General features: G+C 42.3%; 1 protein-coding gene across 5 annotated transcripts in view; it reads right to left on the minus strand.

Moving 5' to 3' along the window:
- The window catches only part of ATP8A1 (ATPase phospholipid transporting 8A1), a 188,313-nt gene that overhangs the window by 91,124 nt on the left and 80,629 nt on the right, over positions 1–16,560 (minus strand). For 4 of the 5 annotated variants that reach the window (XM_044298696.1, XM_044298679.1, XM_044298705.1 and 1 more), the window contains exons 11-16: positions 10,887–10,998; positions 9,625–9,790; positions 8,100–8,227; positions 6,647–6,724; positions 6,450–6,538; positions 3,925–3,969 (exon numbers count right to left, since the gene is read on the minus strand). In XM_044298696.1, coding sequence (XP_044154631.1) covers positions 3,925–3,969; positions 6,450–6,538; positions 6,647–6,724; positions 8,100–8,227; positions 9,625–9,790; positions 10,887–10,998 — 618 coding nt within the window. The remainder of the gene's footprint in view (positions 1–3,924; positions 3,970–6,449; positions 6,539–6,646; positions 6,725–8,099; positions 8,228–9,624; positions 9,791–10,886; positions 10,999–16,560) is intronic. The other variant, XM_044298712.1, reaches the window with a different exon arrangement.

Genomic DNA, 16,560 nt, shown 5'->3' on the forward strand with positions numbered 1-16,560 from the left:
AACATTGCTATTGAAGAGGTTGTCTTCTCAAGTCAGCTCATATTTACATCCTAGTAGGGTACATGAGAACCACAGATGGGGGTCCTCTACATGGTACCCCCTAATAGACTGCATAAGAAGCAGATCTTGCTCTAGCAGACTCCACGTATAACACCGATGGCCATTCATCCCAAAGGTTGCTATTTAATACTACGGTATGTTTCAGATGTTTAACAGGGATGTTGGGAGTCGCACCAACTGATTGCTGTGGGGGCTCTCATACGAAGGGGGTTGGGTGAGGTGAAACAGCCCCTTAATTCAGTTCTCATGAGTTCATTAAAGTTAAACCTTTGTATTACTAATCATTAAATTATAGTGTATTCTAATCTTTAAACTCCACTTTTTATCACCCTCAGCCCTGTTCCCAGCTGCTGTAAGGGAGATCTAATATTACATTGTGACCATCCATGTAATACAAGGACAGCCCGAGTCCTGCAGAACAGGGGCCACGTGTACAGAACTGCTTCTACTCTGGCTCAGAGATGGGATTGCAAGTGGAGGACCTCCCTCTATAGCGTCCATATATCTTAGATAGACGGGCATATAGGACTGGGGTAGTCTTCTTAAGACCACCCTTTAACAATGTGCACTGTATGATTTTTTTTTTTCTTTTTGCGTCAAGTGTATTGTATTGCACTGTATTTCTTTTTTTTAATAGTATCTTTTTATTGAATTTGTCAAAGAGCATACAACCACTCCAAGAACGTACATGTAAACCAGTACATTAAGTCTCCTTTGTCTTATTAAAACAACTTCGATATCACAGTACCGAATGGTTTGCAAGAGAAAGCAGCACTGTATTTCTTAAAGTGAATCCCTCAACTGACACCCAGGTAAAACAGACATTGGGCAGTCTGTGGTTTTCCACTTGTGCGTCATGTCCGCTTTTCATGCCTTAAAGGGAACCTGTCATGTGGATATTTGATTATAATCTAACTAATTATATACAATCATTAACTACTAAAAAGTGCCTTAGATGTATTCACTTACTGGTGTGACAGATGGTTACCTCATAATATACACACAAAGATGCCACATGCTAAAGAGCAGATTTGAGTCCAGCGTGATGTCAGTGAGTCCAGCGTTTAATTCAGAGCTATAGCCACTCCCCTGCCCACCTGCTGCTGATTCATATGGAAAATAACAATCAGCAGCTGGTGGGTGGGGAGAGTCAGAAGCTCATAAATATTCAGGACTCATCATTATCAGCTGGAGCTTTTCTAAACAAGATGTTGGCAGATTGACTGGGTCAATTAAAGAAAGTGACCCAGCATTTTGCTAAGAGAATCAGTCACTTATTTATGTTGCCCTTAGTTAGGACACCATAAAACTGGTGACAGGTTCCCTTTAAAAGGGAATGTCTCACTAGGAAAGGTTATTTTCGTATTTGGGAACTCTTAGATAAGAGGGTGGTCTTCTGTTCAGGACCCTCATTTCTTGGCTAGAGTGGAAAGCAGGTACAAAGAGTTCATCGCAGAATGTAATAGCAAAAAAAAGTAGAGGCCATTCATTTACATTCCTTTAAGTGTTCAGTCATAGAATTGCGTTATGGTCCGTGGTAACGGAATCCATAATGTAATTCATCTTTTACCACCAAACGAAGTGTGAACGAATTTCATATGAAATTCGCTCATCTCTAGCTTTACCCATTATATATTCTAGTAAGACAAAAAGTGGTGGATTCTGCTCCCTGTATTAGTCCTGACAGTAAATTGGCGGATCATGATTACTGGGGGGGGGGGGGGGGGGACGACTGACATTAAACTGTGCTTACTGCACAAGTATGGCGTAAAAAAAGATTGCAAATTATGGAGAACGCGATAATTTGCGACTTTTGGAGCTTCCCGACACTCTTCTAAGTGGAAAAGAAAAGGGGAAAGACCCCTAGCTGGCGTAGACTTCTGTTTCTGGTGCACAGACTGCCAGAGATGCAATTCATTTATTAAAAAGGCATCTGCCTATTAAAGGGGTTATCCCATGACTAATGTAAAAAATGAAAATCAGACGTCATATAGTACATGAAAATATGTTTATAACAAAGCTAGAATCAGCCCTGTACCTCACATGGATCCAGAGATCTCCACATTTGTTGCTCTGCTAGATTTATGTCAAGCTGACAGCTCAAGGGGAGAGTATTTTCTGCCGCAGCTCAGGAGGCGTGTCCATGCTCTGCCTATCACAGCTCAGGAGGCATGTCCATGCTCTTCCTATCACAGCTCAGGAGGCAGTTGAAGGATGAAACTGAGCATGTGCGGCCTTCTCAGTGAGCAGGTCAAATAAATAAATAAAAAAAACTGCAGGTGGCGCTATACAGATATTTTATTGAATAACTATTGGCTATGCAAAAGCTTTAATTACATGCAATTACAAAAGTATTAAGATGCAGGTGCTGGTTTGAAAACTGTACAATATTTTTCATGGGCCAACCCCTTTAACAAAATAGGCGCATCTCACTCCAGTGCAGGGGAATCAAGACTGGCGTATGGGAACGCCAATCTTGATAAATGTCCCTCGTTGATTCAACAAGATTTCTGAAAGTGTCCTCTGGTATCTGGCAGCAAGACGTTATAAATCATTTTTCCACGTCAAATGTATCAAAATCCTTTAAGTCCCATTTATTACGAGTTGGACCTCCATGGGTCAGGCGTGTTTTTTTCCAGCACACCCCATAGATGCTCAATCAGATTGAGATCTGAGGAAACTGGATACTTTGAATTCTCAGTCATGTGCCTCAAACCATTCTGGAAAAATAATTTATAGAATGGCAGGGCGTATAATTCTGCTGAACAGGGAATATCACTGCATGAAGGGTTATATTTGGTCTGCAACAATGTTTAGGTAGACGACAACTGACAAAGTAATATCCACATATTCCAGGAACAAAGGTTTTCCAGCAGAACATTGCCCAGAGCATCACACTGCCCCCGCCAGCTTGCCTTCTTCCTGCAGTGCATAATAGTGCCATCTCCTCCTCAGGTAAGTGATGCACATGCACCCGGTATATGAAGTAAAGAAAAATCAGACCAGGCCACCTTCTTCCATTGCTACATGGTCCAGTTCTAATGCTCACGTGGCCACTGTAGGTGCTTTTGGTGATAAACAGGTATCAGCATGGGGACTCTGACTGGTGTCCAACTATGCAGCCCCATACAGCGCAAACTGTGGTGCTGTAGTCGGTTGTCCTCTGAGTACTTTTGGTAGGAAGATCCCACAAGATCTTTATCTTACCATCACAATCTTTAGTCTTGCCCATTTTTCCTCCCAGTGCTAGTTTACTTGCTGCCTCATACATATATCTCAGCCCTCGAAATGTCAAGATCAATGATATTCACATCATCTGTTAGAGGCTTAAATCTATGGCTGATAGTTGCACATACTCAGATTTTACATACTGTAGATGGTGCCATTGTCAGTACCATGTAATATATGCAACATGTGCATCTTTCATTTAACGGTGTCGTAAAAAGCAAAGAGCGGCAACAAAACAGATTGGACTTGTACACCAGAGAGTCCCTGTAGTCGGCTCAGCAATGATTACTCTATACTCTGAGGAGCCCCACGAGGGACAGATCTCATAAAATCACTTTCCTTGACTCTTTAAATTGCACAGTAAGCTTGTGAGCTGTTGAGTTTCAAAAACCATTTAAAAAAAATATTCACACATGAATTTTTTAAAAAGCTATTATAAAAGTATCTGGGTGGACTACTGTATTTACATGCATACCATAAAAATTCCTAAATGATCACTACAATTAATACAGTGATTTAGAATTGCATGAGGTAGGAAGGAACTTTATTCTCTAGTTCGATGACTCAAAACTAATGAAACATGCAGAGAACAAACACAAAGCACTGCACAAAGAGGGGGAAACCTGCGCCGCTTACCAGTCATCTTCACAATACCTATTGTCCTCTGGGTCTGGACAGTGACTGCACCAAAAGGAAAGAGGAAAAGCAGAGTACTGGGGAATTAATCGGACTGAGCAGCAAGACAAAGAGAAAGCGTTAGTCCATAATTTCTCACCGCTATCACCATTCAGTCACATACACTATTTCCCTATTCAATCTAGCCTCATTTACCACTAATGACTGAGCATAAAACACAACCCAAGCAGTACATCAGTATATAGTAGACAATTAACGATCACAAAGACTTAAGGGAAATGACCATAATTAATTGAGTGAACACATAGTAAACCGTTACAATACATGCTATGGTGCCACTCTGGAAATCTTAATGTACCTTTAAAGGGGTTCTCTGGTCCCAGGATGAAATTATTTTTTATCTGCCTAGACTACTCCAAGCTCCATATTTTTGTCCCATACGTGTATTTTTCACATCAGCACTTTCTTTCCTCTGCTCTCCACATCACGATGTATCCTGCCAAGATGTCTACATGCAGAACTTCCTGTTAGGCTTGTCCACCAAACCCAGCATGCTTTGCTCTGTAATGTCTCACAGGGCTTCCTCCGCCTAACTAACAGAGAGGAGAGATGTAGGGACGGAGTGTGATTACTGTAAGCTCTGTCAAACGTTTCAGAGCAAAGCATGCAGGGTTTTGTTAGCAAACAGGAAGCTGATGAAAACACAAAGTTTTGCATGTAAACTCCCTGACAGGATGTAGTGATGCTGAGAAAAGGCGAAGGAAAGTGCGGACATGAAAAACCGGCTTATAGGAAAAAAATTGCTCAAAGTTTAAAGAAAAAAAAAAAAATCATGTTATACTTGCCTCTTTCTCCAGCGTCATGCTCTGTGACGCTGGTCCGATTTTCCTGCTGCAGTTTGTTTACAACCAGCAGCGATAACGACCCGGAATACAGCATATGACTGCTGCAACCAATCTATGTCCTCAGCAGTCTACCCGAGACTATGACATGCAGGTATACAGAATGTCACCTCTACAGCTAATCCCTGTACTTAATTGTAGACTGATGAGGACAGTGAATGGCTGCAGCAGTCACGTGTTACTGGCACATCATCGCTACTGTTTGTAAACAAACTGTTAAGAGGACCTGAGCAGCTCTGCAGAGAACGGCGCTGGAGAAAGAGGTGGGTAAACCATTTTTTGTTTTTAATTTTGAAAGGGGTTATCCATATAAGGCCCCCCAAAATGCCCAAACCCTTCATACAGGTTATACTTACCCTGTTCTCCGGCACCAGTGTAGCTCCAGATGCTCGCAAAGCCGCTGGATCTCCCCGTCGCAAGGATCATAACATCGGGCGATGGGGGGGTGGTAACCAATAGCAGGCTGTGACGGGGACGAGCCTCCCCATCATTGCGGGTGATGCTAGGGAGGCATGTTCCTGTCCCAGCCTCCTAGTGGCTATCCCCCCCGTCCTTTTGTTTTGATCTGCACAATGGGGAGATGCAGCGGAGGCTGTGAGCATCAGGAGAAACCCGTGTGCCACGGAGTAGGGTAAGTATAACCTGTATGAGGGGCCCGGGCATTTTAGGGGTTGGATTTGACGGCTTGACTCATGGCTTATTTTTAATTCTCATGGACAGACCATTTTAAAGGTTCAGGGCATCTTTTCTGAATTGTTTATCTGCTTCGTAAAAGCAAAATTAAGCAACTTTCTAATAGTCTTCATTAAAAATACCCTACTATTCCTACCTGTTACTAATCTGCATAACTACTTAGCTCACTGCTACATGCTGCTTTCAGCTCGGGGCTGTTATATGCTCCGTCTGCTTTCACCCTCCTCTCACATTAACAGTATAAGCCTCTGTTGACATTAGACACAATGCACTGTTAAAATCGGACACATGATGAAGCTACTGGTGTCCACAGACCTGTGACTACACTATGCATACAGGGCTATTTTGACAGAATATGTAACTGTATCCAAAATGAGTCTGCAGCAGGAGTGGGGAAAGAGCACAGGCTGCATCGGTGTGGAGACAGATGGAGATTACATACAGGCAGCACCAGCCCAAGGTAGAGGAGATCCCTCTCAGGCTGCAGAAGGAGAGATCAGTACAGAAATGACACTGTGCTGATACATGAGAACTAGTGAGGCCAGCAACATTCTGGACACACAGGCCTCATATACACCATGTATTAATCAGAGGGGTTTGACCACATGAGTAAAAACCCTAAAATTAGGAGCAGGTTGCATACTGCATATTAGGGGTGTCTGAAAATGACTATAACTGGTGCAGCTTGAAACTTAGCATTTTTTATTTATTTTTTTACTCCAGGTAACAACTAGCGTATGTAAAATGCATATGTTTGAAAGGGATTTTATTCAAGAATTGTGCAAAACTTGACCTTCAACATATGTTTAAAAGGGGATAAGCTTTGGCGCAGTATGTGGATTTAGCGATGATCTGCAGCAGAACATTTTTGCAATGTCTGAACATACCTCAGCAAGTTGCATTAATAATATTGTAATAATCTCAGCTTACCCATAGGCATTTCCTGCTATGCTGCACTTTTTGAATTGCATGACATTGCAGGTCAGTGTCCCAGTCTTGTCAGAAAATATATATTTCACCTACAAAAATAGCAATTTCATGTTTGAACCAAACATAGAAAGTTCAATCGGAAAAAAGTCATATATTGAAAAAAAAATATGCAATGCCTAGATTCTGTTTAAACGTACCTGACCTAATTCCTCATTGAGGTTTGATGTTCTGGCCATGGCTGGAGTATCTGTTGGTTCATAGTGCATGTCCACATCCTAAAGGAAAGAAGAGGACACAGATGACATTCACATTTGATGAAGGGAAAGATGAACACCAAAGTAAGAGGAAGGTCAGGAGCACTGACTGCATGACACCGAGCATCAGAGTCTAAGGAGACATCAGTGAGAAGAAACCTACTTGTGCTGCATTGTGAAAAGACATTAATGATAAACGGATTGTCTCACTTCAGAAAATTTCATTTATCATGTAGACAAAGTTACTCAAAGGCACTTACTAATGTATTGTGATTGTCCATATTGCTTCCTTTACTGTCTGGATTCATTTTTCCATCACATTATATCTGCTCATATCCAGGGGTTACGACTACCATTGCAGCTGATACGAGGTGGCCTGGACAGGAGGTGCTGCGTATGTGTGCCTATGTCCACCAGAGGCCAGCACTTTTTCCTATAGTGTGCAAGCACGTACACTGCTGCTGGATTGCACGGTGGTCGTGACCATGGAAACAAGCAATGGTTAATGTGTTGGAAAAATTAATCAAGCCAGAAAAGGAAGCAATATGGACAATCACAATACATTAGCAAGTGCCTTGTATTCACTTTCTCTACATGATCAATGCCACTGACTGAAGTAAGACAACCCTCTTAAAATGGCAGACAACTGCAGGAAACATTGTTAATCCATCACGGTCACTTAGGTTTCAGAAATAATTTTCTGCATGCTGGCTTTTGCACATTTCCACTGTGGAGGAATATGCATAAAACCTCCTCCAAGCTATCCGCTTCGGATTACTTTCATTCTGCACGTAGCTATATTAAATTAAATTTATGTTAAAAGCAATGTTACTAATTAATTAACTAACGTATCCACGCCTGTCTAGATTTCAGAATATCCCAGTTGAAATGACATACGGTAATTAGGATTACACGGAGGCTTTTTTGATTCATTCTACCTCGAGCATTCATATGGTAGCATGCGCAGGATTCTGCTTAAAAAAAATAAATAATAATAATAATTGGGCAGCACAGTGGCTCGGTGGTTAGCACGGGTGGCTTGCAGCGCTGGGGCCCTCAGTTCAAATCCAATCAAGGACAACATCTGCATGGAGTTTGTATGTTCTCCTTGTATTTTCGAGTGTTTCTTCCAGGTAGCCCGATTTCTTCCCACACTCCAAAGCCATACTGATAAGGAACTTAGATGGTGAGCCCCATTGGGGACAATGTGATGGTAATGTCTGTAAAGTGCTGAGGAATAGGTCAGCGCTATACAAGTCCGTAAAATAAGTAAGAATAAATAAATGTCTGCTCACAGATGTACATTTTTTTAAATGCACAATAAAGATGAAGGCAACATGCACGAACCATCAGTACGTACTGTGGCCCTATCAACCGCCCCAGTAAAAGGACTTACCCAGTTAATGAAATACGCTTGTATAAATTTCACCACTTCTAAGGTCACCAGCAAACTGATGGGTATGAGATTGTTGAAGAGAATGATAAACGTTAAAAAATTCAGTCCAAAGTTGTTCGCTCCGCCATCTGTTTAGTGATCACAGAGAAAGGAATATATTAAAATTGCTTCAAGACAAGTGCCTTCATTTCACACCAAACAATAACAATACACAGACGTGTTCCTAGCGAGCATTAACTCTTGGTAGAGCCTTCATACTGCACAGTCTTGGCATGAAGGATCCTCAGCCTACTTTATCATCCTTCTAAGGCCTCATGTACACGGCCGTGAGCGGTCCGTAGTAACACGTGCTGGATTCCTGCTAAGAGCAGGAGCGCACGGCATCATTGGTTGCTATGACGCCGTGTGCTTCCTGCTGCCGCCGCAGTACAGTAATACACTGGTATAGACCATACCAGTGTATTACTGTACTGCAGCGTCAGCAGGAAGCGCACGGCGTCATAGCAACCAATGACGCCGTGCGCTGCTGCTCTCAGCAGGAATCCAGCAAGTGTTACCACGGATCGCTAACGGCCGTAAAACACGGCCGTGTGCATTCGGCCTAAGGCCTCATGCACATGACCGTTGTTCTGGTCTGCATTCGAGCCGCAGTTTTTGGTGGCAGTTGGCAGTAGAAGGATGGAACTGAGCATGTGCTTCCATCTCAGTGAGCAGGAACAAAAAAAATTAGAAAGGGCGCAAACAGCAGGTGGCGCTATATAGAGAGATTTCAATGAATACATGAATTACATGGAATCACAGACGTATTCAGATCCAGGTGCTGGTTTCAAAAATGTAAAAAAAATTTTGGGGTGGGACAACCCCTTTAAGTGAATGAGCAGAAGGATTGCCAGGAGTGAATGACAAGTGCAGCAGCCTATACATTCTCACATAGGTGGGGGTCCCAGTGCTTGTCCACGTGACCTGATCATTAAGTGATGGCATACTCTATCAATACTTTATGACATGGGAATACACCTTTAACAAAAACCTTTAATATTAAGGTCTTAAAGATAGAGACAACTTTGTCAAAATACAGTGATAACCTATAGTGATGCTCCAGTAATAGCGGTATTTCAGGTTTTGTAAGGACCGCAAGTGCCATTTCCAGCCTTGAAGTCTCACCTACATGGTCCCTGCTATATGGGGGATCCATGGATATCTTCTGGTAGGGGGGCTCCTGTAATCTGCCTATACCACCCAGGAACATGTATAAAGAATGACTCACTGTTTAGGCATGCACAGATGAAAAACTCTCATAACGATCTGAGAGATTGTGCAGTGAAGTTGGCAGATCTGGGCCGTCAGCAACACCTTCAAGGATTTTCCTGTACACAACTGCTAGCACACATACAGGGGAAGACTATGTAAAGGAGGTGACCATGGAGTGGGGCGAGGGTGTAGGTCACAATGTGGCCTGCTTCATGTAGTAGAATAGTTGGTGCAGATGTCAGATCACCTCATTGTAACTATGTCCATTACTCACAATTCAGATTGAGATACCAGTCTTTCTCTTCGTGTCTGGAGTTCCAGATTGAAGACCCAATAGAGCACACTAAGGAGATTGTGATGAGCGTCCCAAACAGGAGCAGGATCTGGATGTTGGTTATATGCTCCACATTGGACAACTTCAGCGGTGGCCGGGTTGAATTCTACATAGATAAAAAAATATATGTTCAGCTATGCTGCAAAAGGTTTCAATATAGACATATGTAGGTTAGTATACTGTATTTAAAGGGGTTGTGCAGTCAGCACATATTGATGACCCATCCTCAGTCGTCAATATCTGATCAGTGGGGGGTCTAACTCCTAGAACCCCTGCCAATCAGCTGTTCGAAGAGGAGGAAGCGCTCATACGAGCACTGAGCGTTGTCTTGCTTGCAGCAGCGGCGGCTCAGTATAATTACACGTGCTCGTCCCATTCAAGTGAATGGAACAAGTACTTGTAATTACACTGTGCCGCCAACACTTTCGGGACACACAGTGTAATCTTGAACAGGAAGTAGTGCTGGCACGGGTGCTTCCTCCACTTCTAACAGCCAATTGACAGAGGTGCCGGGAGACTGCACAACCCCTTTAATGACTGGAGTATACGTGTGATTTACATATTACGTAAGGACACTGGGGAGATTTATAAGAATAAAAGTAGTGTAAAGTAAAAGTAGGGCTGTATCCGCACCATTAATACAACTGTCTGCATTCAGAACGGATCCGTTTGTATTATCTTTCACATAGCCAAGATGGATCCATCATGAACACCATTGAAAGTCAATGGGGGACAGATCAGTTTTCTATTGTGTCAGTGAAAACTGATCCATCCCCATTGACTTACATTATGTGCCAGGACGGATCCGTTTGCCTCCGCATAGTCAGTGTTTTGGTGTCCGCCTCCAGAGCGGAACGGAGGCAAACTGATGCATTCTGAACGGATTCTTATCCATTCAGATTGCATTAGGGCAAAACTGATCCATTTTGGACCGCCTGTGAGAGCCCTGAACGGATCTCACAAACAGAAACCAAAACGCCAGTGTGAAAGTAGCCTAATGCTGTGTGCCTCTGCTTGACCTTACCTCTACATAATCATACTGACATAAAGCTGTCAGTATGATCTTGTAGCAATAAGGTCAAGCTGAGGCACACAGCATTATAAATCATGATAATGCTGTGTGCTCCTGCAAGTCCAGAACGTAGGATTACGCTCATTTCGTGTGAAACAGCCCTAAAAAGGCAGAAGATGAAGTGGATCACCTGTACAAGCTTTGTGTCATGGCCTGTGTAGACAACTATGCCATGAACCCACTGCGTGTTCCTCAGCTGTGCTCCTCTCAGAAGGATTTGGTCTGGACCTAAAGGGACAGTGCTAGAAGAAGACAGAAGACAAACATGATTACACGCACGTCTTCATACAGTACATGACAAGTCCTGACAACTTCCATCAGAATTGTTTAAGACTGACGCCAATATATCCAGGGAGCGCAGCTTGTTCATGTACAGCTACCATGAGTGAGGAAAGGTAGGCCTTGTAGTCCGACTTATGGGCTTTATATCCCTTACTGAATGTAAAACCGGTCTCGTCACAAATGTAAATGCAGTTTATGAGACATGGTTAATGGTCCAGATTTGTAGAGACTGTGGGGGGGGGGGGATTTTGTTTTTTTTTCCAATTCCACCCACTTGGAATCTGTTTCCAGCGTCTCACTACACTGCATGCAATAGTAAATGGTGACATTAGAAAGTACAACTTGTCCCACATAAAACAACCCCTCATAAAGCTATGCGAACAGAAAAATAAAGTTATAGCTCTGGGAAGGCAGGAAGTGAAAAAAATTATAATTCAGCCCAGCTTGAAAGAGTTAATGTCCAATTATGTTATGGTAAACTATATGCAATAACCAGATTTAAACAGATTTAGCGACCTCTACATATCCACCGCAGAGACTAAATGTAAGACCGCTCCCTAGCTGTCTTGAATTCAGACCATTTTGTACGCCTAAAACAGGCATAGAAAATGAAGAATGAGACGGACCTGCCGGGAAAAAAACTCCCTCTTTTTTAGACCTGGCGTGAGCAGGGAAAAGTCCCTGATTGAAGCACAAATAACCATTGCGCTGAAATTTGCATCAGAAATATGCCTAATATAGGTGTATTTCTGGATAATAAATGACCCCCTTAGTGCCTAGAAAAATTGAAAGTATAGGGGGAGGTAGTCTGAATACATGGTTGGCTACTGACAAAGGGGACAGGAGGCCCGAAATGTGTGTGGCCGTTTTTCATCCACTATGCATTGGCAATTCGTATCCTGCACAAGCTATATTAGAATGAATATTGACAACCAAGATCGATCTTATATCTATAGCACGTACTATGCGCTCAACAGTGTGGAACTAGAGAACGCAACCAGCTTCGCGATCTTACTAATCAAGCGATAACTTCCGGTCAGCACGTATCTCTGCGGGGAACACTGGGCAACAAATTACTTTAGAAATCGTTTTGACACCTTAAAAAAAAGGGTACATAATGACTGAGCTTCACTGTACAGTCATAACATGCGAAGGAGTAGGTCTTCCCTAATGTCTTCCTCAGCCAAGTTACTCCCCGTTTCATCTGCACAGCTAGATGCATTTCTCTCAGAAGTAGGGGGCATTTCCCTTCTATAGAAGTCTGCCAGTACTATACTGGCAGTGACTTCCGTCCCCTTACTTCCCACTATGTTTGTTTTCATCAAGGGGGCACATACAGCAGATGATAGGAGGGAGAACACACAGACAGGGTGCTCCTCTGGCTTTGAAAAGCTGTGAAAGGGTAGTGCTTTTATAAGGGCTTACGACCTCAGACAACATTTGCATATTCTAAAAGTTTGTTTTTCTAAATAACGGCTGCACATAGTCACATGGGACTAATATAGTTATGTTCAGCTGACATTAACACATCGCTAATGTCAGCCAGGTAATACCCTTTTTTCTGACAGAAACCCTTTAAGAGAAACTACTTATACGGTGTCATTTTGAAGTCTGCACGATGTAGTCATTTTCTATTCCACCCTTTAGATATATACAGAATCACGCGCTACTGAATATAGATTCAAGTGCAATATTGACCGACTCAAATCTACAGATCAATAATATTGCTGCAGGGCCCTCAGCCAATCAACATACCTTTGGACTGAACTATGAAGATGTATAGATTGTAATACAGTTCACATTATTTTATTTATTGTATTTTCATACATACATACACATCCTAGAAGCAGGATGGTCGTTTCAACAAACTATCTGCCCTCTAGGCCGTTCTGACCAAGCGGTTGGAAGCAATGGTTATGTGAGGGCGCGCGCATAAACGGCGAACAGACTCCAAGTGGCGCAGACAGAGCACCAGTAGAGAGAATCATTTAATCCACCGACAAGCTCAAGCAGCTCTCAGCTTTGTTGCACACAATCCAGACCCAGATGGCACCTTCATTATACATCCCTGTCTCTACCTGGACCATTTCCAGAAGTTTAGCAGTAGGAAATTTGGTGTCACGGTGCCCATCACACGTCCTGCCATTGACAGCCAGCTACTGTTGTCTTAGTTTACAATGGTGTCGTGAACGAGAAACCTGAACTGCTACAGACTAGAACCGTATCGTCTTAGTCGATGAATCCAGGTTCTGTTTGGGATCTGACAACAGTAGGGATCAAGTATGGAGGCCTCGTGTTGAGCGTTTCAATCTTGCATTTGCTATAGAGCAACACACTGGCCCAACTGCTGTAGTGATGATCTGGGGAGCCATCACCTATGAAAGTCACCCCTAGTAGTGATATCAGGGACACTAACAGCTCCGTGACATGTGGCCACAGGATGTCCTGCACATGTGCTACCTCTAACACCACCTTCTTGGTGCATTTTTTTATTTTTATTAAGTGTATAAAGTGTATAAGAGAACTACAGTTCATACAAGTCCCAAATAAATGTTACACAAAATTTCCAAATGTGCAGAAGACAACAAAGAATTCTACATTACTTTGTGCACGTCCAAGAAGGTAGCCACTAAAAATGCTACAAGAGTTTTAGGAATGTTCTCCTGCAGATCACCACTAGAGGTCACGTGGAGAAAACATCCAGGAGATTTAACAGCCAACAAAGCCTTGCAAATCAATATGTCACCAGAGCTTTCCTCCCATTTCCCAAATGCCTCATGATCTACACACAGCCTCATTAGACAATGCCAATACATTATTAATAGATAGCAGGATGAGCGATCACCTATATTAGGAAAGCAATGAAGTCTCCTGACCTTTGGAAACGGAAACGTGAGTAATCCCTTCATTATACTGCACTTTTGAAAAGGAATAATTACTTTCTTCAGATGATCAACCAACTATTCCAAACATCTAAGAAAGTATGTCTCCAACACGTCAGCGAAGGGAACCATCTCAACCCAATTAAAAGATAAAAGGGGCAGTGATGCAGAAAGGTCTACCCTATAAATTAGAAGACGTACGCAGTAGTACAGCTGTGCGCAGGAAGCAGCTTTTATATCATTATGCTAAATACATCATCTACTTTTAGCCGTTTCATCTATTTACACGGTTAATCATGAATGGTAGGACATTATGTCATTGCTCGGGTAAGGGGAGGTTGGAGAATTGGCATTCATTGACTTTAGGCAGGATGATCCAGCATCCATGAAGTTTACAGTAAATGTTGATCCTAACTTCTACTGTACGTAGTAAGACATTGAAAATAAAAAAATTGTCAGACCAAGCAACACCTCTGCCACTATACAAAGCAGGAGTACAGACTCACAGTACCATGTGGCACCACTGCCCGAGGTGCCTTGCTAATTCTGCATGCAGGGCAGTGCTCTGTGTTCAGATTGGTGGTCACTAGATTAAAATGGATCACGTTCACACTGCTCAAAGTGCAGAGCCTCTAGGTGTAATGGTATCGCCCCTGTTGCTCCTAAAGACTCATTTGCACATCTGAAAACATCATTTTTCTCAGCAATTCTGTCACATATGAACATGGGACCAACACAGATGCCTTCAGCGGACATGTAACAGGTCAGCCAGTGTCATAGGTACAAGTCTGCTGACAGACGCCCTTTAATACACAGCACGACAATTTATTTTGTGGAGTTGCTGAGTATTTTCGCCACCGACTTCCAGCCTTAGTCAGCATTATTACAATTCTGATTGAATATGTTCGCTGCAGATCTCCTTTGAAGAACAGCAGATAATCTGGTGTACATCTGTTACGTGTGAACATACCCTTACACTATGGCCATGTTACCTGCTTGAGCACCTTGTATTTTTTCTCTACATTTGCATTTTATACTGTTACTTTACATGGCCCCATGGCTACTGCATCTAGTGAGGTTTCGCTGAATTGGCTGTTGATTCTGGTTATGTTGTAGCTATAGGACCCAGAGAGAACGCCAGATTCTTTTTGTAGAACCCATTTTATGGTAGTAATGAACGCTAATAAAAATTATACATATTTACATTTTTGTACTGGCGCCATTAACACTCGTTCACTAGGCCCAATGTAGCCCAATTCCTCTGTTAGCCATCTTGAGCAGAAACTGGTAATTTTCTATTACTATGAAACATCAGCTTCAAGGTGTGATCTGTGGAGGGTCACAGCCCCTGGAAACAGCTGATCATTGGGGGTGTTGAGAGAGTCAGACCCCTATTGATGTAATATTAATGGCCACTCATTTTAAAAGAAAGGAAAACCCTTTAAAGGCAAAATGTTATCAGAAAATGTTCTATTGCTTAAATCACTTTTTTATATTAAACAGATTTTTTAGGGTTTTTGGTCAGGACCCACCATTCACTGATATCACGGCTTATCTACTCCCTTCTGACCTCAGTACAGATCACAGAGCATGCCTAGAAAACGCTCCCATAGAGGTCGGTGAGGTCCCCTCCATTGTCTGGTTGACCCATTGTGACTGCTCTCAAACAGAACATCTTGACATATTTTAGGGCCAGTTCCCAGTGAAAATTGCACGATTTTAGAGTCATTTTTAAAAAATAGTTAGGAAAAAATCGAAAATTAAAATAAGAAAATAAAATATCACCAAAAATGTTAAACAATAGGTCATTTTCTGATGATATTCCCTTTAAGTATGAAAACAAGTGTAGGTGAAACCTGGAAGTCTGCACTAGCATCCATACACGAGGTCCATAGTCTATAGATGATGGTATTCTCATCATTATATGAAATCCCTCTATAGACCTCGGGCATTTGACATTTTGCTGCGTGTGACTTTAGTGAAGTTTAATAAGACTTTTCATATCCTGGACAAACTGACCTTTAATCATTTGTGTAACTTAATGCTAAACCAAACAAACACAGTCTAAAATACAAAGCCGACTGTGATTTTAGTATAAAACATAAGAAAAAACTTCTGTAGCATGGTCTTCAGCTTCACCTGTACATATATATGAGGTAAGGGACTTGCCCAGCATCTCCTAGTTATAAAATATTCTGAATTGTGGAATAAATAGGTATAAAAATGCACTTAGGCAAATTTAAAGGGGTTATCCAATATCCTAATCTGCCCCCCCCCCCATGTGCCGGGCACCTCACATGGAATATACTTAACCCGCTCCTGGTTCCCGCTGCTGCTTCTCCCTGTACACTGATTAAAACATCCGATGTCGGGGGGAGGTGGTGGAAACAGCCAATGGCAGACAGGGACGCGAGTCTCCCTAGCGTCACCCGCGATGCAAACGCAATGTTTAAAGGTTATGTACGCCTTTGAGGGCATTTTTTATGATTGCATTCTACTGATTTTGGGCAAAAAATAAAATATTTTTTTCAATTGGTCTTTATTAAAAATGGTTAGCCGTTTCTGAGATACAGATAGTCTGTTTACAAGGTGTCACTTTCTGTTTTCTTTGAATCTCGCCATCTGACAGGATCTCGGCTT

Source organism: Bufo gargarizans, chromosome 1 (assembly GCF_014858855.1).
Source record: "Bufo gargarizans isolate SCDJY-AF-19 chromosome 1, ASM1485885v1, whole genome shotgun sequence".
Classification (NCBI taxonomy): domain Eukaryota; kingdom Metazoa; phylum Chordata; class Amphibia; order Anura; family Bufonidae; genus Bufo; species Bufo gargarizans.